The following is an 18,045-nucleotide window of genomic DNA, read 5'->3' on the forward strand; positions in this document are numbered from 1 at the left end:
TTGATGCGCCCAAGGACGAAGCCACTGGCCCTGGATTTAGCCAACAAGGGACGGTCCAATTGCCCGTGGTCGGGAAAGCTGTGGGCACACGCCATCTCAACCACATACTCAGTCAGCGGCAAGCACGAGGCTCTGAATGTCTATTACTACGCCATGTCGACGCATGCGCTCGAGTACAGCATGGCAGAGTACTCGCTGGCGGCAATTGCACTGATTGATATGGCACGTCTAGAGTTCCAGCTTAACCGCGGTACTTCAAGCGCCGACCTTCTCTCAACATGCACATCCTGCATCACAACAGCATACTCGCTACCGATTGAGACGGCTGACCCGATGCTGCGTCTCGAGCGGTACAGCCTTTTTGTCACTGCAGCGATAGCCAAGGACATTGAGGCCACACGCGGACTGTGGACTAAAGTGTGCCGAGCGCGCAGGTCGAGTGCCGAAGCCTGGGTGCTGGCAGCAGATTTTGAGACAGCACATGGGTCGGTTGCCAATGCACGGAGTCTGTATCGACAAGGAGCTCCAGCGCAAACTAGATAACCCAGCGCGGCTGTTTGATTCCTGGCTTGCCTTTGAGCATTCGGTGGGAAATTTGGCGACGATCCGATCCGCCGAACATATTGTAAACAGCCAAACCAATCTGATCCAGCGCAGGGCCGAGAGGGAGGCAGCGAGACAGCCAGAGCAGGCAGCTCCAGAGCAGGCAGACACAATGTCGCAGAAAAGGAGGCGCGGGAGGCAGCAGCAGTCTGAAGAGCCTATCGAAGAGTCTGCACTAGCTATGGATGTGGTACCAGAGCCAACAAAGGCTGATGGATGCTGAGTCCAGTGAGAATGCCCAGCCCAAAGATGAGGGATTGCAATCGAAGCGGCCAAAAGACAAGCAGACAGCCGACGGTGCTGGTGACGACGGCGAATGGCAAAACAACGGTGTTTGTAAGCAATCCTGCCATTCACTGCGTCTAAGACTGAGGTTGCAGAGTTCCTGGGCGGATCAGACCAAGTCAAGGTCGTGGCTATGCTGAAAAACCAGCAGGGCAAAGTTCCGCGGGCAGGCACGCGTGGAGATGGCATCGCCGGTTGCATATATGGGTGCATTGGGCAAGAACGGCACCAAACTCCAGAAACGCGCAATCCTGGTCCAGGAGTACGCAAAGCCCAGCAGCCGGCCGCACCAGCCCCACACCCACCGTCCACCGCCGGACGGCGAGTCAATCAGAATTGTTGGCTTTGCACCAGCTACCACAAACGACTACATAGCCGGTGTGGCCAAGCAGGTCAGGTGAAGTAACCAATGTGTACCGGACCTACCAGGGCGACAAGATTTTCCTGACCATGGAGTCAGCAGCAGCAGCACTGAAAGCTGTCGAGCTCTTGAACGGCCACAAGGCCGACGGCAAAAAGATCAAGGCCACCGTAAGCCCAGAGCAAGTCGGCGACACATGGAACATCCGACGTGGCCGCCGACTAGCCTGGTTCCGCGCAAGGCCGCCAAGCACCCGACCAAAAAGCTTGCAGCTTCGGCAAAGGCGCCTAAACAGAAGGATCCAGAGGACGTGGTAATGGATGATCCCACCGGCGACAGCACAGCAGCCCCCGCTGCAGCGCCCAAGTCAAATGACGATTTCCGCAAGATGCTCCTGAACTAATCGTGTTTTTGAAAAAGAATACATTCTAGAAGTCGCCGTGGAAGGGGTCGTCGGTGTTCAGCACATACGGATACATGGGCTTGATGCCAAACTGCTCCCAGGTGTGCGCCGAGTTGATGCGCATGGTGACCACCGAGTCGCCGAGCCTTGATCTGGTCCACGGTTTCTGCGCCGACCATGGCCTGGACCTCAGGCTCCTGGATGAGCTCCTCAACGAGGCCGCGGATGACTGGATCGCCCAGCAGCTCCTCGAGCATGTCATACACATTGCCGTCCGACACCAGCCAGCGGCCAGCCGGCAGATGACCATCGCTGTTCTGCTGAATCAGCGCGTAGATGACACGGGCAGCGTCAGCACAGTGAGTCAGATGCAGGCTGCGCTCGCGCAGCGACAGGCGCGTGCGCAGGAGCTTTTTGTCGGTGAAGAACCGACCCCAGTTCTTGGGCGCACGGACACCTCCCCAGAGCCCAGCCAGATTCAGCACCTGTGCGTTGTGCTTGCTAATAAAGAATTCCTCGGCCTCGACGCGGGCACCTCCGGTCGCAATATCCGGGACAGGTGAAGCGGGTGCTCGGAATTTCCTTGAAGCCCCGAGTGGACCCTATGTAGATCCAGTTTGGCTTGAAGCCTTCCACCGAAGAATGCTGCTTGAGGTAGCCGTCGGCCAGCGTCTCTGCAAACTCCTCGCCCTTGAGCGGGAATGTAATCACAACGTTCTGCGCCGCGGGCAGAGCAGAGAAGTCGATGGGCTCGTCGAGCTTTTCGAACTCGTCAGGGAAGCTCCACTTGATAGTGCCGTCACGGCCGTCGCGAGTGGTGGCAACAAAGTCAGCGTTCTTCTTGGTGAGCAGATCGTTGACGTACGCGCCAAGGAAGCCCTTGCCGATAAGCAGAATCGAGTGCATGCTTTAAGAGCCGAGTGGATGATGGTATTAAAACAACGTGCGGGTGTATGCAGAAGCAAGAAGGCCACATTTCGAGCCCCGCTGTCTGCCGCCACAGAGCCGCATTGCAGATGTGACTGCATCCAAAGACCGAACATTAATCATGATCGCGCCTGTCGGTGATCTTGATCCCAGCGCTAATTTTTGCCGAATAAAAACTCGGTTTTCTCGCAGTTAGTCTGTTTCCCACCTTTGTTCCCAACTCGCAAGGCCCTTTCCCAACACACATTCCTACACTTGCCAATGAGCGACCACGAGGATATTGACGCTGGCCACATTGACCTGGCAAAGGGTCGACAAGCGGAAGCTGCTGCGCGCAGAGGAGCGGCGGCAGCGCGCCGGCGACGAGTACGGCGAGATCGAAAAGTATCTGTCAGACGACAACCAGGCCAGCGATGTTCTCGAGCGACGAGTCTGATGTTGAGGAGGACGAGGTTGGCGAGCTGATCACGCCCGAGCTGGACGCGCAGATCATGAAGACCCTGAACTGCTCTGCAGTCCAAAGACAAGGCCATTTACGACAGCAAGGTGCACTTCTTCTCAGAAGCGGAGATCAAGAAGTCCCAGGAGGCGTGGGCTGAGAAGCAAAAGGCAGCGAAGGCGCGCGCTGCCCAGTCGATGACCCTCAAGGACTACCAGCATAAGGTGATGGTGGAGCATGGCGGCGTTGTCGACGAGGACCGGGAAATCCAGAAGAGCGTGCCGCGGACGCACGTTGAGGAGCAGGAGGAATCTGAAGAATGCATTCAAGGTGGCGGTCGATGCCAGCGATGACGAGGATATGGATTCAGGCGACGAGTTCCTTGTCAAGAAGCAGAAGACGCAGGAGGAGCTTGAGGCAGAAGAGGAGGACTATAAGAAGTTCCTGCTTGAGAACATGGCGCGCGACGACCACGTCAAAGAGGCCTTTGACAATTGGGAAGAGTACAAGGCGGAGAACGCTGGACGCAAAGGGCCGCAAATCCGAGGATGATGCACCTGTTGATGATCAGCAGTTTCTGATGAACTATGTGTTGAACCGCGGCTGGATCGAGAAGGGCAACAGCACCAAGACGTCAGCGAAGCGCGAAGCCAAGACGATCATCGACAAGGAGGAGGATGAGCAGCTGATGGAGCTGACAGATAAGTTTGAGAGCAAGTACAACTTCCGGTTCGAGGAGCCCGGCGCCGACCAGATCATCTCGTATCCACGCAACATCGAAGGCTCAATGCGTCGCAAGGATGACCGCCGCAAGCTAGCGCGCGAGCGTACCAAGGAGCGCAAGGATGAGGTCAAGCGCCAGAAGGCGGAGGAGCTCAAGCAGATCAAGAACCGCAAGCGCAAGGAGATTCTTGACAAGCTCAAGGAGATCCAGGGCATCACCGGCAATAAGCATGTGGGCGTCGACAAGCTGGATCTGGACGGCGACTTTGACCCGAGCAAGTTTGACACCCAGATGGACCAGATGTTTGGCAACGAGTACTACGAGAATGGTGATCTGGAGAAGCCGACAGTGGGACGAAGACATTGATGTCGGGGACATCGTGCCCGGCGGCGACGACTTTATCATGGATGCCGACTACCTGGAGGGCGGCACGGGTCCGAGCAAGCGTGCAGCTGATCTCGACGCCAACAAGGCGGAGCTGAAGGACAAGGTCGCTGAATACATGGACGATCTGTACCAGCTTGACTTTGAGGACATTGTCGGTGGCGACCTCCCGACCCGGTTCAAGTACTGCCAAGGTCAAGCCGGTCAGCTACGGCCTGTCAGCAGCAGAGATCTTGCTGGCGGACGAAGAGAACCTGAGCAAGTATGTATCTGTCAAGCGCATTGCTCCCTACCGGCCCGAGTGGAAGATCGACGAGGACATGTCGCAGTATCTGGACAAGAAGCGCATGATCTATGTGAAGAAGAAGGCCCGCCATAAGCGCGAGGAGTGGGAGGCGGCTAGCAAGAAACGCAAGTCTGATGATGGCGTCGACGGCGAGAAGCGGGTGAAGAAGAGCAAGAAGAGCAAGAAGGACAAATCCAAGGACAAGAAGGACAAGTCCAAGGACAAGAAGGAAAAGAAGGAAAAGAAGGACAAGAGTAAAAAGGAGGTCAAGGTGATCCAAGAGCCCGCAGCCAAGGCCGAAGAGAAGCCTGTCGAGCCGGCTAAGAAGAAGAGCCAAGATCGGCGCAGCCGCCAGAAGGCCAAGGCCAAGGCTGCCAAGACGGAGGCAACACCGGCTGTCGAGGAAGAGCCAGCGACCAAGGAGGACGTGCCGGTCGAAAAGAAGGGCATGAACCGGCGCAGCCGCCAGAAGGCAAAAAAGAAGGCAGCCAATGCAGCCTAATCAGCAAGATAATATTTTGATCCAAGCCTGGGTTTTTATCGCAGAGTAGGAAAAAAAATCGCAGCCGTGCATTTCGAAATCAGCCAGTGTGGCAATTTGGCCTTTTTCACTTTTGCTTCATTTCACTTTTCGCACATACACAAAGGACACAATCAAAATGGCGACGTTCCGTTATCCGCGGGTGTTGAATGAGCTGGTGCGCGCTGAGAAGGACGCGCTGGTCAAGGCGACGAAGCCCAAGAACGGGGTGGGCGCGTTCGTGTTCCCGTGCCGCAAGATGGTGTTCAACTACTGCGAGCGCAGCGGCAGCAGCAACCCCGTCAAGGACTACCTGCAGGGTGAAGCAGTCAAGTTCGCCAAGGAGAACCCACAGATCGAGGTCGTGGTGCAGCCGCGGCCATCGCGCCATCCGATCATCCGCGCCTTCTACACGAACGGTGCACAAAAGGCAAAGTGCCTGCGGAAGGTGACGAAGGACGACATCCCCGAGGTCGTCAAGTCGCTGCGAGACCATGCCGGATACAAGCAGCGTCGCTGGAACAAGTATGTTATTTCGGACACGCCCAGCGTCAGGGGCATTTTCTCGCCGTTCCACGTCAAGGAGGTGCACCAGATCAGCGATATGAAGTCGAAGCACTAGATGGCAATAAAAAAAGTCACAATCCAAAATGTAAACGAGTTATTCAAGACGACAGTGTGGGTGGGAAGTCCAGCGACACGTTCTCGACGTCGAGCTCGAGGATGTCAGCAGTTACGCCAGCCATATCCGCCAGTGATGGCGCTGTGCGGCCAAGGTCTCCGTGCACAAACTCCTTGATGTACGTGCCAGCCTCGGACTCGATCCGGACCTTGTAGAAGCAGCCCTCCAGCGGGATCCACTTCCAGCGCAAGCAGCCTCTTGGGGCGGGTGAGCGGCGCGCGGCGGTGCAGCACACGGATCGGCGTCTTCTGTTGCAGCACAATCTCCTGCTTGCCCCGGGCATTGATCTCCTCGATCTTCTCACTGCTCAGCGGCTTGGCAAACCACACCAGGGCGCAGTACAGCTTGGTCTTGCTGTCCTGGCCCTCCTTGATGATCGAAGTGTCGTCCGCCTTGATTATCTGGAGACGGCGCACCTGGACAGGCGAGCTAGCGGCGACCAGCTGCTGTTCAACCTTGGTGATATCCACCTGCGGCACCTTTTTGATACGTGGGTTGATGCACTCAACATAGAACGGACGGCCGTCGCCGAGCATGCGCACATCAGCGTCTTCGCGACCTGATCCGACCAAGTTGTACTCGTCGCTCCTGACCAGCGCCTTGAGCGGGTCGCCAATGACTTCAGCGACCGACAGCTCAGTGACGCGCTTGTTGTCGACGATGAATGGCGTCTGGCTGATATTCCGCTCGAGCTTCAAGTACCGGCCCCCATATAGAGCGACGAGCGCTTGAGTACTGGTGGGTCCAGCGCAGCAGCTGTGGCGACTGCAGGCGGTTGCTGTCCAAAGCCAGCGGTGAACTCGTCGTCTGGGCAGCGGCCAAGCTCGACGATAACTGGCATCCTTGGAGTCGCCAGTCGTATGCATCACACCGCGCTTGCGGAAGGTCTTGGTCTTGATTGACGAGCCACTACGGTCAATAAGGAACTGATGCTCGCTGGCCGATTCCTCGTGCGAAAAGCTGACCTCCACACGCATTTCGCTGTCGTTGTTGATCTGGACCGAGCACAAGTCGACCAGCCGCTGCGAGATCAGAAACTTGGCAGTATCCTTGATATCCGGATAGCGGTGGCCGCTGTTTACAGCAGCTAGGTTGCGCTTGGCAAATAGGCTCATCGAGTGCTCGCGTATGTAGATCGATTTGGGCAGTTCGATGCTGACCGATACATCATCGGCATCGTACGCCTGCGCCTTGAATTCCTCGGCTACCTTGCTGGAGTGAGCGTGGTCAAGAATACCCAGACACAGCGGGCACGCACTGGCATCGGGTGCCGGAAGATCGAGACTGGTGCGTATGCTTGCTGGCTGGTGACTGCATGAGGTATACTGGGCCACAGGGGACATCGATTAGTCGCAGAATGCATATGCTGCAGATGCCCGTTTCAGCCAGCTTCTTGGCATTTGCTTTGATCGTGTCCAGATTGCCAGCTTGCGCCGATGGGCGTTGCTAGCCATGTCCTCGAACGTCCTTGCCTCTGTGCTTGCCATTCTTCGCAGTATGTATAAAGAGACGCGTTTGGCTTATATGAAGTAGGTAGTTAATGAGGCTGGGGGAGAATCGGCGAAATCGACTGCGTAAGTCACAGATACCCGGTGTACCCCATGGCACAATGTTGAGCGACTATGGCAATGTCTCGATTTTTTCGCTGGAGATTTTTTTGCCTCCAACAATTTGGCTGCACAATTTGGCTGCAAGAACTTCAAGGGAGTTTACGGTGGTGAACAGGTAGTGGATTGCAAAAACTTTGGTATTTAGTGGCCAAGGGCATGGTGGCCCTGTAAAGTACAAGTTCTTGGCGTTGGCTGGTGGTGAAAAATCCATAGGTTTGCTGATTTGCCCCTACCCACCTCTGAGAAAGCTTGGAATTGCCCAACACACAATTCAAGTTCTAGATGTGCCGCATGCAGTGTCAATCTCGCCAGCCGAGCAGCAATCTTTGCAATGCTTCCTGCCGCAGCTGTGGCATGTAGGCTGATATATCACTCTGCTTCACCTCCTCTGTACAGATGTGAATCAATCGAAAGTGCGGCATCTCCGAATGAGAAAGAAAGGTACGGCCCCTTTCACCGCTGCCATACAAATCGCTCAGGAAGTGCCGTGTTGCCAAGACATACGGTGCTGGTGTCTTGTATAAAAACCGCCTTGCAGGCTATGTCGACATCCATCACCAACGCTATCCACAGCAAAACACCACCTACGGCAAGACACCGACAACTACCCAGATCCCTTCTACCCTCTTCACCAAGATACCCTTTCTACAATGAGCCACGTCACCAACACTACTGATTCGGCCAGCATTGCCAACACCGAGGCTACTGTGGTCCCGAACACCACTAACAATAGCAGCAAGCCATTGGATGCGTCGCAGGGCGGCAGTGCAGAGGACGCACTGGCCTACCTCCTTGGCTTTGTTCCTGCGTCTGGCACGCTTGGACAACCCTCGGTCCTATAAATTTTGTTTATCATCGCTATATTTTATTTCCATGCTCAATACACTCGCCACACTTTATACGCAATATTTATCGAAACCTCTCTGATCAGAGTGGCTGTATGGTCCGCTATGCTACCTGGTAGGCTCAGTTAGGACCTGCTTTGGACTGACCTGAGTTTGTAGCACCATCCATCAGGGGGTCACGCTGTTTTTGTCAGACACGCCGCCATGCCATTTTATTTGAGTCCCGCCTGTCCATATACACATCGGTCACCACAGTAGAGGTAGAATGGTCGGACTAGCAAACATTACACGGCATCCCACTCAGGCCATGACCATAAACCAATAGTTGGCCGTGTTCAACCTTCAGAATCCAGTAGTTATGAGCTTTATGGAATGAATACGACTGGAAATTTGCTGAGGAGAAAAAAGGGAGGATGGGCCGTTCCAGCTCACAATGTTTATACAGGTGGGGATTTGGAATTTGCACATGGTGGCGAAGGGCATGGGGTTGCCCGAATGTCAACAGGCCGGATTGAAGGGTATATACAAAAACTAGGCTGTTATATGCGGCGTGGAAAAAATACCTTGCCAGGACACGGGTTTCGAGAGCTTTTTTTTTTTCCAAATCTTGGCATTTTTTCCGAAACTTTTTCTAACCTGTTTATTTTTTAAAGTGCATACAGTCGGGTGCCAGGTGTACATCCCATGCGAAAAGTACAGGCCAAACCAAATGATTTTCCACCGATTTCTTCATTGCCAGTTGGTAAGCACATCTTTTTCTGCTTGCTGCGGCGTTGTCATGGAACGCGGTCAATTTCTATGATGCCATCGCTGAGCCAAGCACATGTTAATCTTCACCAAAGCATCAGCCCAACAAGCGGAAGTGCCTACGGGATCCATTTGGGCGCATAGGTGACACTTGATAACGAATTCCACTCACTGTGGGCTGGCCATGTCTGACAACAACGCCAAGACCCAAGTCATAGAGCCCCGGCTGTATAAGAAGGCAGACTCTCTGTCTGAACCGCCCCGACCCAACATCAACATCACTCCAAGAACGTATATCTCTCACCTCTTCCTACCAACGATTCTACCAACAGCAACAATGAGCTTCAAGACTACGATCACTAAGCTTTTCTCAACCAAGTCCGATGCCAAATCCGTCACATCCGTCGAAACCATCAGCCTGAAGAGCACTGCAAGCACAATCTCTGGTGTTGGACACCAAGACACACGTAACACCCCGCTTCTGTCGGCATCAAAGGGCGGGCGCGCCAGAGGACGCACTGAGCTACCTGCTCAGCGGCAAAACCCAGATGGTATCTGCCGCCACCCTGAACCCGCCGAGCATGTAAACGCATACATCTTTTACTGCCGACCCTTTCTCTGCCTGTATAGAATTTCGCTTTTCTCATAAATTGACATCAACATCCTTGTTGCTCAAATTGCCGACTTTTGAATTAGGTAAACCCGGGCTGTCTAAACATGTTGAGGGAGGCGGAATCGGGATGTCTTGTGCCATGCACGTACGTACAGATGATGCCTTCCGTGTGCAGGTGACTAGCAGATAACACCGAGACATTGGCGGCCGGAGATGTCAACACGGGCGATCCCTTGAGCTGGGAGATTTATTTTTGTGGCCCAAGCATAGGTAAGCTGGTTAATGCGTTGCCGCAGCATTGGGGAGCAGCAATTATATTACCAAGACAAGACTGATGCACCCCTTTCACACCCCCCTGTCCACCTCCGAGCCACACCCCCTTTGCTGTACCTGAAAATCCGCATTGCGGCCGCCTCCCCAACCCTTTAAATCCTGTATATTTCCTGCTACAGTGCCGTCGTGGCCGCAGGCACAGTGAGCGGTATTCATGCAAGTGTTACCTTTTCAGGAACCTATGTGCATGCTATTGTGACTTTGATTCCCTGCGGCCACCCGATATACACTTAGCCAGAAAAATTTGCTGCCAAGACGCTGCATTCGCTACCGCCTGTCGGATCAGTATAAAGAGTGGTGTTCCAGGGCATCAATCTACAGCATCAATACCATCAACAAAAGCACTTTCCTCACACAGCTACCACAATGCCTCTCTTCAAGTTCTTCAAGTCATCCCAGACCGGCGCCAAGCACATCGGCGACACCGGCTCAGATGCAGCAAGCACTACTACTGCCACCACGCTAATCAGCGACCAGAAGATCCTTAGTGCAGGCCAGGGTAACAACCCCGAGGATGCCCTCAGCTTCCTCTACAGCAAAATCAGCATCGGCGGCAACACCGGGATGTCGTGCCAGAACAAGATATAAGCACCCTCCACTCACTTCCATGGATTCCTCATTCACCTCTACGCCGCGCTGTATATAAGCCCTCGCCACTTGATCCACAAACAGATCCAATAAAAGCATTAAAATCTAATGAGAAATCAAGATCGCTTGCTAGAAGCAGCCAATGTGGAAGCGGACAAGCGAGGCGCCCTTGTTGCAGCTCAGTAAAAATGGCCTTGGGCCGTGGTTCAGCGTGCTGCCTCCAGTAATAGCGGCTCTACAGTGATGCCTGGCTTGAATTGTTCGCCTGCTTGCCGACTGGTGTGGGCGACATAGCATGGTTGGTCTTTATCTTCTCAGCCACAAGCAGACGCCTCGCCACCACTGCCGCAGTGTATGTACACTTGAACACCCGCAGAGCCACGTTCTTGTACACAAACACACGGTAACTAGCCACGGTTCTATGGAGCGGTTACTTCCGCAAAACTCCAGGCACGCCTGTGTAAACAAGTGCAAACAGACGCAAAAGGCAGAAGCCGCGCATTATTCATTCTCCATCGCGCTTCCTGTCCCCGGGTCGGGTAACCGGCGCCCTTCTACTGGTTTGTAGCACTTCTGGGAGCAATAGCAAGCGCAGCGAACAGCGGTGGTGCTGGCGGACTATTCTTTGCTGTGCACCCAGAAAGCAAATGAAATGCTCATTGTGCTGACCCAGAGATAAGCGGTTTGGGCGCGAGTATTCTTGGCACGCTCTTGCTCGGGGCACCCAGTAGGAACAAGACAGTTCTGCGCCCAAGAGCATGGTGGCAGCCCGCTTGCGCGCGGAAGCTTGAAGGGAGCTGGAAGCGGAGGGCCAAGCGGAGCTCGCCCGCAAAGAAATTCTCGCATTGGCTCATCTATTTTTGACATTAAGAGCCGTTCATTTCCGTCTGGAATATAGTGGCCAAATAGCTGGAGTCCTCACAGTGCCAGGCCACAAACAAATGGGAAGTTACTTTTTGAAACTCTGGCGTCCGCACCAATGGAGGCAGGAAAGTGCCTCTACAAATGAACGTTGCCATGGTCTGCTTGGAGTTCCAAGGAACTGCAGACTGACAGCAACCATTACGGGTGCGGGCCGGGTTTTGGCTCGCGAATGGCCGAGCTGAGCAGGGAGTTGGACTGAAGGCTAGGCTGCTGATCATTGTATGTGACGCTCGTTCTCTGACGGTCCATCGATGTTGCGATTCGGTGTAGTGATAGCGCGTGTACCCTATCACACCACCAGAGTTGGTCAGCAAGGGTAGCGATCCGTCCTCACATCTCCCCTTACCCGGCTCAGACCAAGGTGTTTTTGGCACGGTATGGCCGAGAGCATGAAGGAGACACCAATCCTGTCCATCCTTGTGTGTGCATACGTGCGCGGACACTATGCCGATTTGCGCGTCTCTAATGTGGGATCGGCGGACCCCCCAAAAGCGAGAGGAGTGAGAGCAAGGCGTGGCCGCATACCGCTCCCCTTAGATTGATCTCCATTACAGAGAACGGCACTGCCCCTCAGCCTGACGCGTGCGATCTTCAGCGAGAATGAGGGCACTGAGAAAAGAGCATGCGAAAGGGGAGCCGGGACGCGGGCAGAGGGGATCTGGCGGCGATGAGCCATCTGTAAAGGGTCATGGGCACGAAGCCTCATACATGCTATGTCTGGAACGTCAGGAACAATGTGTGCGTTTCAATTTAACCATATTAGTCTGGGTACATTGAGGACGGCATGCAAATAAATGCACGTCGGCGAACAAGTATGCAATGTGTGACGGACAATGCGTTACAAAAAGATCTGTCGCAGGCGAGCACAATTTTCTACCTCTAGCTGTCAAAACTTTTCTTGGTGATACGGGCGCTGGAAGAATGGGGCAGAAGTTTTGCCAGTACGGCCCGTGGAGCGCGCCTTCAGAATGCCCTCTTTCACCCACCTGCTCGCCCTCTAGACGGCACTGCGTCACCCGCCGACACGGTCCTGGCTGGGTGGCTTTTAGTTTCGAGCAGCCGGGCTGCAGAAGTACCCCCTCGCCAATGGTCGACTACCCTGCTGTGGGGAGAGAGAAACCTCGGACGAGTGCACAGTGCCGTGCTCGGATTCCTCAGCCAGCCCGACTCTGCCAGCAGCAGCAGTGTCGAGTGATCCAAAACTCTTTGTCGACTGACAGTCATCACGCAAGGCTCGCTGCCCGCTGATTGCCTGCCCAGGAACACGCAGCAGCCCAGGCCAGAACAGCCGGAACCAAAAGGCGAGCCAAAAAAAACCCAGTGCAAATGGCTCACAAATATTGGCCAATAAGCAGCGGCAATTGTCCAGCATTTCCACACTATTTGCTCGGCATCCTTGGCGATCGGCAAGCGCCGCCGCCTTCCGAATACGGGGTCGCAGACCCCCCCTCGCCCCCTCAACACCCGCCTTTTTCGTCCTGTCCCGCAAACACTCCGTGCTACAAAGCGAGATTCGTGGTTTGCCCTATAAATACTATTTCGCCCTCCTGTACGTCTTGTCGATTTCATTCGATTCCCCCACCACAAATCTCGCACAGAAAAATCCTCTCACCTTGTTTTCCTGCTTTTAAGCGCGCATTGATCTTCCATTTTTCAACTCGCACCCTTCACAATGAGCATGAACATTAACGTCAACACATCTGTGCCCATGACATCGGCCCCCACCTCGCCAACCGCCATGCTCGCAGAGAGCACCAAATTCATGGGCACCGCCATGCTCGAGACCGGCGATGTGGTGCAAAAGTTCAGCACCGGATCGTCGAATCGCTCGTCCCGCCTCAACCTTGAGGGGTCGTGGCTGGACCTCGACTCTGACGATGAGGACGACAGCTCGCCCAGGATGCGCCGCAAGAACTCGGCGTCGTCTGGCAAGGGTCCCAAGTCGACCCTGGCAGGCATCAAGGAGCTGACTCGTCGCAGCTCGATGCACCTGCGCAAGCTCACCAACAAGATCTCAACAGGTCACTAGGCCCTAGTGATAGTGTTGTGAACCCAAACAGAACCCAGCACCCATGTACATAATTAGCGATGGCACCAAAACCACACCTCTTAAACTTATTCCCACCGCGTTCTTCGCTGTTGATTTTTGTTCGACCTTATTGTACCACTACATCATGTTCTCTGAATAAACATTTTGATACCTCTCATATTTGTGGGCAGTTCCAATGTATCCCAACGTGCTTTGTATTTGTTCGCTGACGTCTTTGTGTTTGGAGCTGAATGTAAATTAGTCCCAGAATGGCACCCTTTTCTCACTGCGTATTCAGAATCTGGCCGGGAAAATCGAATGCACATGCATGCAAGCGGCCAGGCTGACTGCATTATCGACTCAGAAAGGGGGATATCGGCCTGCATGTTCCTTTGGCGAGAATGAGAATGGATTCTCCCATTTCGTAGGCACCTGCCTGTTGCCCCATCTCGTTCTACCGAGCCCACAGCACTATCCCTACCTGTCCAATCGCAACACTATACCCCCTTCTGTTGTGGAGCGCTGCTGTTCGGTTGCATACGTGACACCTGATACATGTCCGAGCGGCATATTAGACTAGATAAATAGAGTAAACTTGCAATAGCTCTTTTGAGGGACTGCCCTCTCCCCACACGCCCGCTGCACTGCTTGCTCATAAGCCGGCTTGCGACTCGGCGACATGTATCCCTGCCAGCTCACTGGCTCAGTGGGCCAGCTCAGGGAGATCGGCGGCAGAACTCTGGGGTGGCATACTGTTGTTCAGGCGCTAGAGCGGACTTGTTGCTGACCTAGCTGCCTAAATGCCATGCTGCCTGGCTAGAAAACCAGCAGACCGCATAGCCCCTGTCACTGGACACCATCCAAACCACCAGTGCTAAATATAGCAGCATCAGCAACCCTCAAGGTCGCTTGCAGAGGGGATACAGGCTTACTATACACCCAGATCAAGGCAGCTTCGGCTCTTTAAATCCCAGTCGGGGAAAAAGTGCTTAAAAACAGCCATTCGGATGGATTACGCATAGCTGATGAGACGAAGGCAATCCCTAGTTGAGTAGATGGACTGCTGCCATCCGCCATGCGATTGAATTTCTCCTTTTGAAAGCTCCATTTACATGTGTTGAAATGCGATATGCACTGCGACTTGCTGCCAATGTTCGTCTGGTATTTTTCCGTTCTACATGCGATCTGCTGAGAAAGTTGTGCCTTTGCACCGGGTAGAAGTCTCGACACATGTCTGGGGACTTTTGCCGTATAAAAGACCAACACAGCTAGGCACAGTTTACTCGAACTTCCTACCCCCATTCATTTACCAGGCCACCCCTCCTCCCCTCCCCTCTCCAAGAACGATATTTCTGTTACTAGGCTGGTCCTAATCGACAGATACACGCTTCCACTACCAACAACTGCACCTTCCTCTACACCGATTCCCCGCTTCAACAGACGAAATTGGTACTTTTAAAATGAAAGTTGCCTCTGTTCTTATGCTCCTTGGCAGCCTGGCCTCGATGGTCAATGCCCACACCTACCTGAGCCACGTTACTCTTGACGGTACCAAGTACGCCGAGGGTCAGTGCATCCGCCCCTACCCGGCCAACCGCAACTTCCCGGTCAAGGACCCGTCGTCGACTGACCTGACCTGCGGTGTTGGTGGTCTTGCATCCACTGCTACCAAGACTTGCCCTGTTGCTGCTGGCTCTACCATCACCGTCGAATGGCACCATGACAACGACTCGCCATCCGACGATGTCATTGCAGAGTCCCACTATGGCCCGTGCCTTGTGTACATGGCACCGCTGTCGAGTAACGGCAAGGGTGACGTGTGGTTCAAGGTGTTCGAGGATGGCTACGATGCCGGTTCCAAGAAGTGGTGTGTGGACAAGATCCGTGCGAACGGCGGTAAGCTCAATGTCAAGCTGCCTGCTGACATCAAGGCTGGCAACTACTTGCTGCGTACTGAGATCATTGCGCTGCACGAATCGGACACTGACTATGCTGTCAACCCGGCTCGCGGCTCGCAGTACTATCCCAACTGTGTCCAGGTCTCGGTTACTGGCGGTGGTGGTGCTGTTCCCAAGGGCTATGCTATCCCAGGTATCTACAAGACCAATAGCCCCGGCATCCTGTTCAACCTGTACAGCTCGTACAGCAGCTATCCAATCCCAGGCCCGCCTTTGTACACTGGTGGGGCTGGCTCGTCACCACCAAGCACCCCATCTGTTGCTGCACCTACTGCTTCTGCTGTCCAGACCTCAGGCAGGCCCAAGCCTACTGTGACCTCGAGCGCTCCTTCGGTCCCGAAGCCCACCCAACTCTCATCTGACAGGCACATCACGATCACCAAGACCAAGACCAAGACCAAGACGAAAACAAAGACGAATACTAAGACTATCTACGCGACAAAGACCGTCCACGATTGCAACGCTTAACCCTCCCCTAAAAGCCCCTCTAGTTTCATTGATACGAACCAATACATTTTGTTGGAGCTCATCACTCACCCTATGCTGAAAGCGGTAGGATATGCAAACCAGTATGCATATGTGGAGCGCTTCAACCGCGTGCTGTTCAAGCTGATCCCGCATGCAATAGGTTGTCGTGTGAGAGCCATCGCTAGGATTGCACCACCAGCACCTGCGTGCCCGCCTGAATGTTTGCGGCCGATGTTCTCATCCAGGTAGTTCCTGTTTCCTTTTGCAATTCTTTGGAAACCGGGATTGAGTGTCGTTTTCCGCTCTTACCTGCCGTCCAAAAATAAGCAGGAGGATCTCGGTGTATTTATTTCGTTCTACTTTCTAAAATCGCTGTCGAAAAGATTCTTGGCCAACACTCAATGTTGGTAAAAAAAAAACCCCCCCACTACTCCGCCAAGCACGCTTTTGCATCATTATTTACTCTTACTCTTCAATCCCCCTTTCTGGCACACGATGTAGAACAGAATAAACAGGATTGGTCCCTCCACGCGAGATTTCATACATTGCCAAGCGGATCTTGCTGCTGCTTTCACAGGGCAATAGACGACAAGTACAACGTCTGTAGAAAAAATAGCCGACATCACATTGGTACATTGGTTTGTAACGCATAGAGGCGGCTAGTCTCTCGCTCGCTCTTGGCGCATTCTCTTCCCATCCTCCCTTTTCCTGGACCCCGTCGCACCCCTTTCTCTGATAGCTGATGAAGATTTCTTTGGCCCTCGTCATTTCTCTCTCGACTGCGCTGGCTGCAGTCGCGCCTGGGTTTGGCTCAGTCACCAGAGGCGGTCCTGGTGGCGTCACTGTAACGCCGACCACGCTTGCCGAGCTCAAGGCAGCGCTGTGTGGGTCCAAGGACAGCACGGGCAAATGCAATGACACTACTCCACGTATCATCAAGATCACCAAGACCTTCGACTTCCGTGGGTCTGAGGGCATCATGACTGAGACTGGGTGCATCACGAAGGCGTGCCCCAACCCGGCCAATAACGAACTGGCGCTGGCTCGCAGTGGTTTCTGTGACGGACGCACGAGCACCACAGTTAAATACGACGCCGCAGGTACCACCCCTCTGCTTGTGGGCTCGAACAAGTCGATCATTGGTGTTGGCTCGGCCGGCAAGCTGCTGGGCAAGGGCCTGATCCTCAAGGGTGGCCAGAACAACATTGTCATTCAGAACATTCAAATCTCTGACATTAACGACGGCATCATCTGGGGTGGCGATGCTATCCAGATGGACGGTGCGTCTAACGTTGTCATCGATCATAACCATTTTGCGCGCATCGGCCGCCAGATGATTGTGACTGGCTTCAGCGCAGCCAAGTTCATTTCCATAACTAACAACTACTTTGACGGTCGCCGCACGCGCTCGTCGTTCTGTGACGGTTCGCACTACTGGCTCTGGCTGTTCCTGGGCGCCAACGACAAGATCACTGTGGCCAACAACTACATCTACCACACATCTGGCCGTGGCCCGCACACCGGTGGCCTGAAGAATGGCACCATTCGCCTGCATATGGTTAACAACTACTTTGACACGCTGACTGGCGAGGGTGCCATTGATGGCATGACGACCACCTCGTTCACTCTTGCTGAAGGGAATTACTTTAAGAACGTCACGTATCCCGTGTACAGCTACAAGTCTGACCCTGGGTACGTGTTTGCGCCATTTGTCGGTGCACAGACCTCGGCCTGGTCAAACTGCCAGACGTACATTGGCCGTGCCTGCGTGCCTAACGACCAGTCTAGTGGCAGCACCGCTTACCGTCCTTTGCACATAGAAGCCCTAACTCCGCTCACCATCTACAGAAAGTTCCTTATGACCCCAGTTGTTGCTTCGGCTGTTCCTGCCCTGGTCACTGCCAGCGCTGGTGTTGGCAAGATTTAAAAGCTTGGATGTTTCCATCCTCTTCTCAATAGGTCTAGCGGGCGAAACCACTGGCCATATTGAATGTAATTTCATGTGAAGCGTGTTGTCCAGAGCCAGAATTTATGCAAGAGTACACCAATAATATCGCATGGTGCTGTTCTGGCAGCTGCATGTGTACACTGCCTCAATGGACATACCAAAATCAAATACCGAGCGGTGTTTGGGATTGTGGATGCGGACTGTCAAATCGCACATCCAGTTGCTTGAGAATAGACAATGGTGGGTCCAATACAGAACATCCGCGGTTCATATTGAAATTCAAGAAGCAAGTTCCTTCACAAGCAGATGGAAGATCTATCGTGTGCTATTTTTGCCCTTGGGCCAACGTCGTGCTGGCTTGGTCTTGC

General features: G+C 53.9%; 10 protein-coding genes across 10 annotated transcripts; 8 read left to right on the plus strand and 2 right to left on the minus strand.

Moving 5' to 3' along the window:
• Positions 1–3: 3 nt before the first annotated feature.
• Positions 4–543, plus strand: DL89DRAFT_254501 (uncharacterized protein; the record flags this gene model as incomplete). The annotated part of the gene is made up of 1 exon (XM_040885280.1): positions 4–543. One exon carries the CDS (start codon positions 4–6, stop codon positions 541–543), a length of 540 nt encoding a protein of 179 aa, XP_040747921.1.
• A 676-nt stretch (positions 544–1,219) lies between these two features.
• DL89DRAFT_21711 (uncharacterized protein) lies at positions 1,220–1,646 on the plus strand. The gene has a single exon (XM_040884323.1). It carries the CDS (start codon positions 1,339–1,341, stop codon positions 1,564–1,566), a length of 228 nt encoding a protein of 75 aa, XP_040747922.1. The 5' UTR covers positions 1,220–1,338; the 3' UTR covers positions 1,567–1,646.
• On the plus strand, positions 1,647–2,287 carry DL89DRAFT_21710 (uncharacterized protein). The gene has a single exon (XM_040884322.1). The coding sequence runs from the start codon at positions 1,727–1,729 to the stop codon at positions 2,213–2,215; it is 489 nt and encodes a 162-aa protein (XP_040747923.1). The 5' UTR covers positions 1,647–1,726; the 3' UTR covers positions 2,216–2,287.
• A 512-nt stretch (positions 2,288–2,799) lies between these two features.
• Positions 2,800–4,993, plus strand: DL89DRAFT_264521 (uncharacterized protein). Its single transcript, XM_040886283.1, has 7 exons — positions 2,800–2,889; positions 2,918–2,994; positions 3,096–3,311; positions 3,349–3,492; positions 3,551–4,070; positions 4,102–4,309; positions 4,335–4,993. The coding sequence occupies exons 1-7, from the start codon at positions 2,841–2,843 to the stop codon at positions 4,912–4,914; spliced, it is 1,794 nt and encodes a 597-aa protein (XP_040747924.1). The 5' UTR covers positions 2,800–2,840; the 3' UTR covers positions 4,915–4,993.
• A 24-nt stretch (positions 4,994–5,017) lies between these two features.
• On the plus strand, positions 5,018–5,562 carry DL89DRAFT_264522 (uncharacterized protein). Its single transcript, XM_040886284.1, has one exon. It carries the CDS (start codon positions 5,072–5,074, stop codon positions 5,552–5,554), a length of 483 nt encoding a protein of 160 aa, XP_040747925.1. The 5' UTR covers positions 5,018–5,071; the 3' UTR covers positions 5,555–5,562.
• A 35-nt stretch (positions 5,563–5,597) lies between these two features.
• On the minus strand, positions 5,598–7,038 carry DL89DRAFT_320168 (uncharacterized protein; the record flags this gene model as incomplete). The annotated part of the gene is made up of 4 exons (XM_040891188.1): positions 6,484–7,038; positions 6,351–6,437; positions 5,794–6,306; positions 5,598–5,762 (listed from the first exon to the last, which is right to left on the minus strand). The coding sequence occupies exons 1-4, from the start codon at positions 6,955–6,957 to the stop codon at positions 5,598–5,600; spliced, it is 1,239 nt and encodes a 412-aa protein (XP_040747926.1). The 5' UTR covers positions 6,958–7,038.
• Positions 7,039–8,860: 1,822 nt separating this feature from the next.
• Positions 8,861–9,570, plus strand: DL89DRAFT_21725 (uncharacterized protein). Its single transcript, XM_040884328.1, has one exon. The coding sequence runs from the start codon at positions 9,001–9,003 to the stop codon at positions 9,463–9,465; it is 465 nt and encodes a 154-aa protein (XP_040747927.1). The 5' UTR covers positions 8,861–9,000; the 3' UTR covers positions 9,466–9,570.
• A 2,594-nt stretch (positions 9,571–12,164) lies between these two features.
• DL89DRAFT_21794 (uncharacterized protein) lies at positions 12,165–12,953 on the minus strand. Its single transcript, XM_040884340.1, has one exon. The coding sequence runs from the start codon at positions 12,841–12,843 to the stop codon at positions 12,253–12,255; it is 591 nt and encodes a 196-aa protein (XP_040747928.1). The 5' UTR covers positions 12,844–12,953; the 3' UTR covers positions 12,165–12,252.
• A 1,768-nt stretch (positions 12,954–14,721) lies between these two features.
• On the plus strand, positions 14,722–15,729 carry DL89DRAFT_243329 (uncharacterized protein; the record flags this gene model as incomplete). Its single annotated transcript, XM_040885032.1, has 1 exon — positions 14,722–15,729. Exon 1 carries the CDS (start codon positions 14,764–14,766, stop codon positions 15,727–15,729), a length of 966 nt encoding a protein of 321 aa, XP_040747929.1. The 5' UTR covers positions 14,722–14,763.
• Positions 15,730–16,171: 442 nt separating this feature from the next.
• DL89DRAFT_301066 (pectin lyase) lies at positions 16,172–17,656 on the plus strand (the record flags this gene model as incomplete). Its single annotated transcript, XM_040890837.1, has 1 exon — positions 16,172–17,656. The coding sequence occupies exon 1, from the start codon at positions 16,472–16,474 to the stop codon at positions 17,654–17,656; it is 1,185 nt and encodes a 394-aa protein (XP_040747930.1). The 5' UTR covers positions 16,172–16,471.
• Positions 17,657–18,045: the final 389 nt, after the last annotated feature.

Source organism: Linderina pennispora, assembly GCF_002104995.1.
Source record: "Linderina pennispora strain ATCC 12442 chromosome Unknown DL89scaffold_1, whole genome shotgun sequence".
NCBI classification, from domain to species: domain Eukaryota; kingdom Fungi; phylum Kickxellomycota; class Kickxellomycetes; order Kickxellales; family Kickxellaceae; genus Linderina; species Linderina pennispora.

Excerpts from the sequence above, each read along its gene's own strand:
- DL89DRAFT_21711 (XM_040884323.1), top strand. The coding sequence starts at position 1,339 with ATGGAGTCAGCAGCAGCAGCACTGAAAGCTGTCGAGCTCTTGAACGGC.
- DL89DRAFT_264521 (XM_040886283.1), top strand. The coding sequence starts at position 2,841 with ATGAGCGACCACGAGGATATTGACGCTGGCCACATTGACCTGGCAAAG. Across the intron at positions 2,995-3,095 it reads ACGACAACCAGGCCAGCGAT|TCCAAAGACAAGGCCATTTA; the intron begins GTTCTCGAGCGA and ends ACTGCTCTGCAG. Across the intron at positions 4,310-4,334 it reads GACCTCCCGACCCGGTTCAA|CTACGGCCTGTCAGCAGCAG; the intron begins GTACTGCCAAGG and ends CAAGCCGGTCAG.
- DL89DRAFT_21725 (XM_040884328.1), top strand. The coding sequence starts at position 9,001 with ATGTCTGACAACAACGCCAAGACCCAAGTCATAGAGCCCCGGCTGTAT.
- DL89DRAFT_264522 (XM_040886284.1), top strand. The coding sequence starts at position 5,072 with ATGGCGACGTTCCGTTATCCGCGGGTGTTGAATGAGCTGGTGCGCGCT.
- DL89DRAFT_21710 (XM_040884322.1), top strand. The coding sequence starts at position 1,727 with ATGGGCTTGATGCCAAACTGCTCCCAGGTGTGCGCCGAGTTGATGCGC.
- DL89DRAFT_21794 (XM_040884340.1), bottom strand. The coding sequence starts at position 12,843 with ATGAAATCGACAAGACGTACAGGAGGGCGAAATAGTATTTATAGGGCA.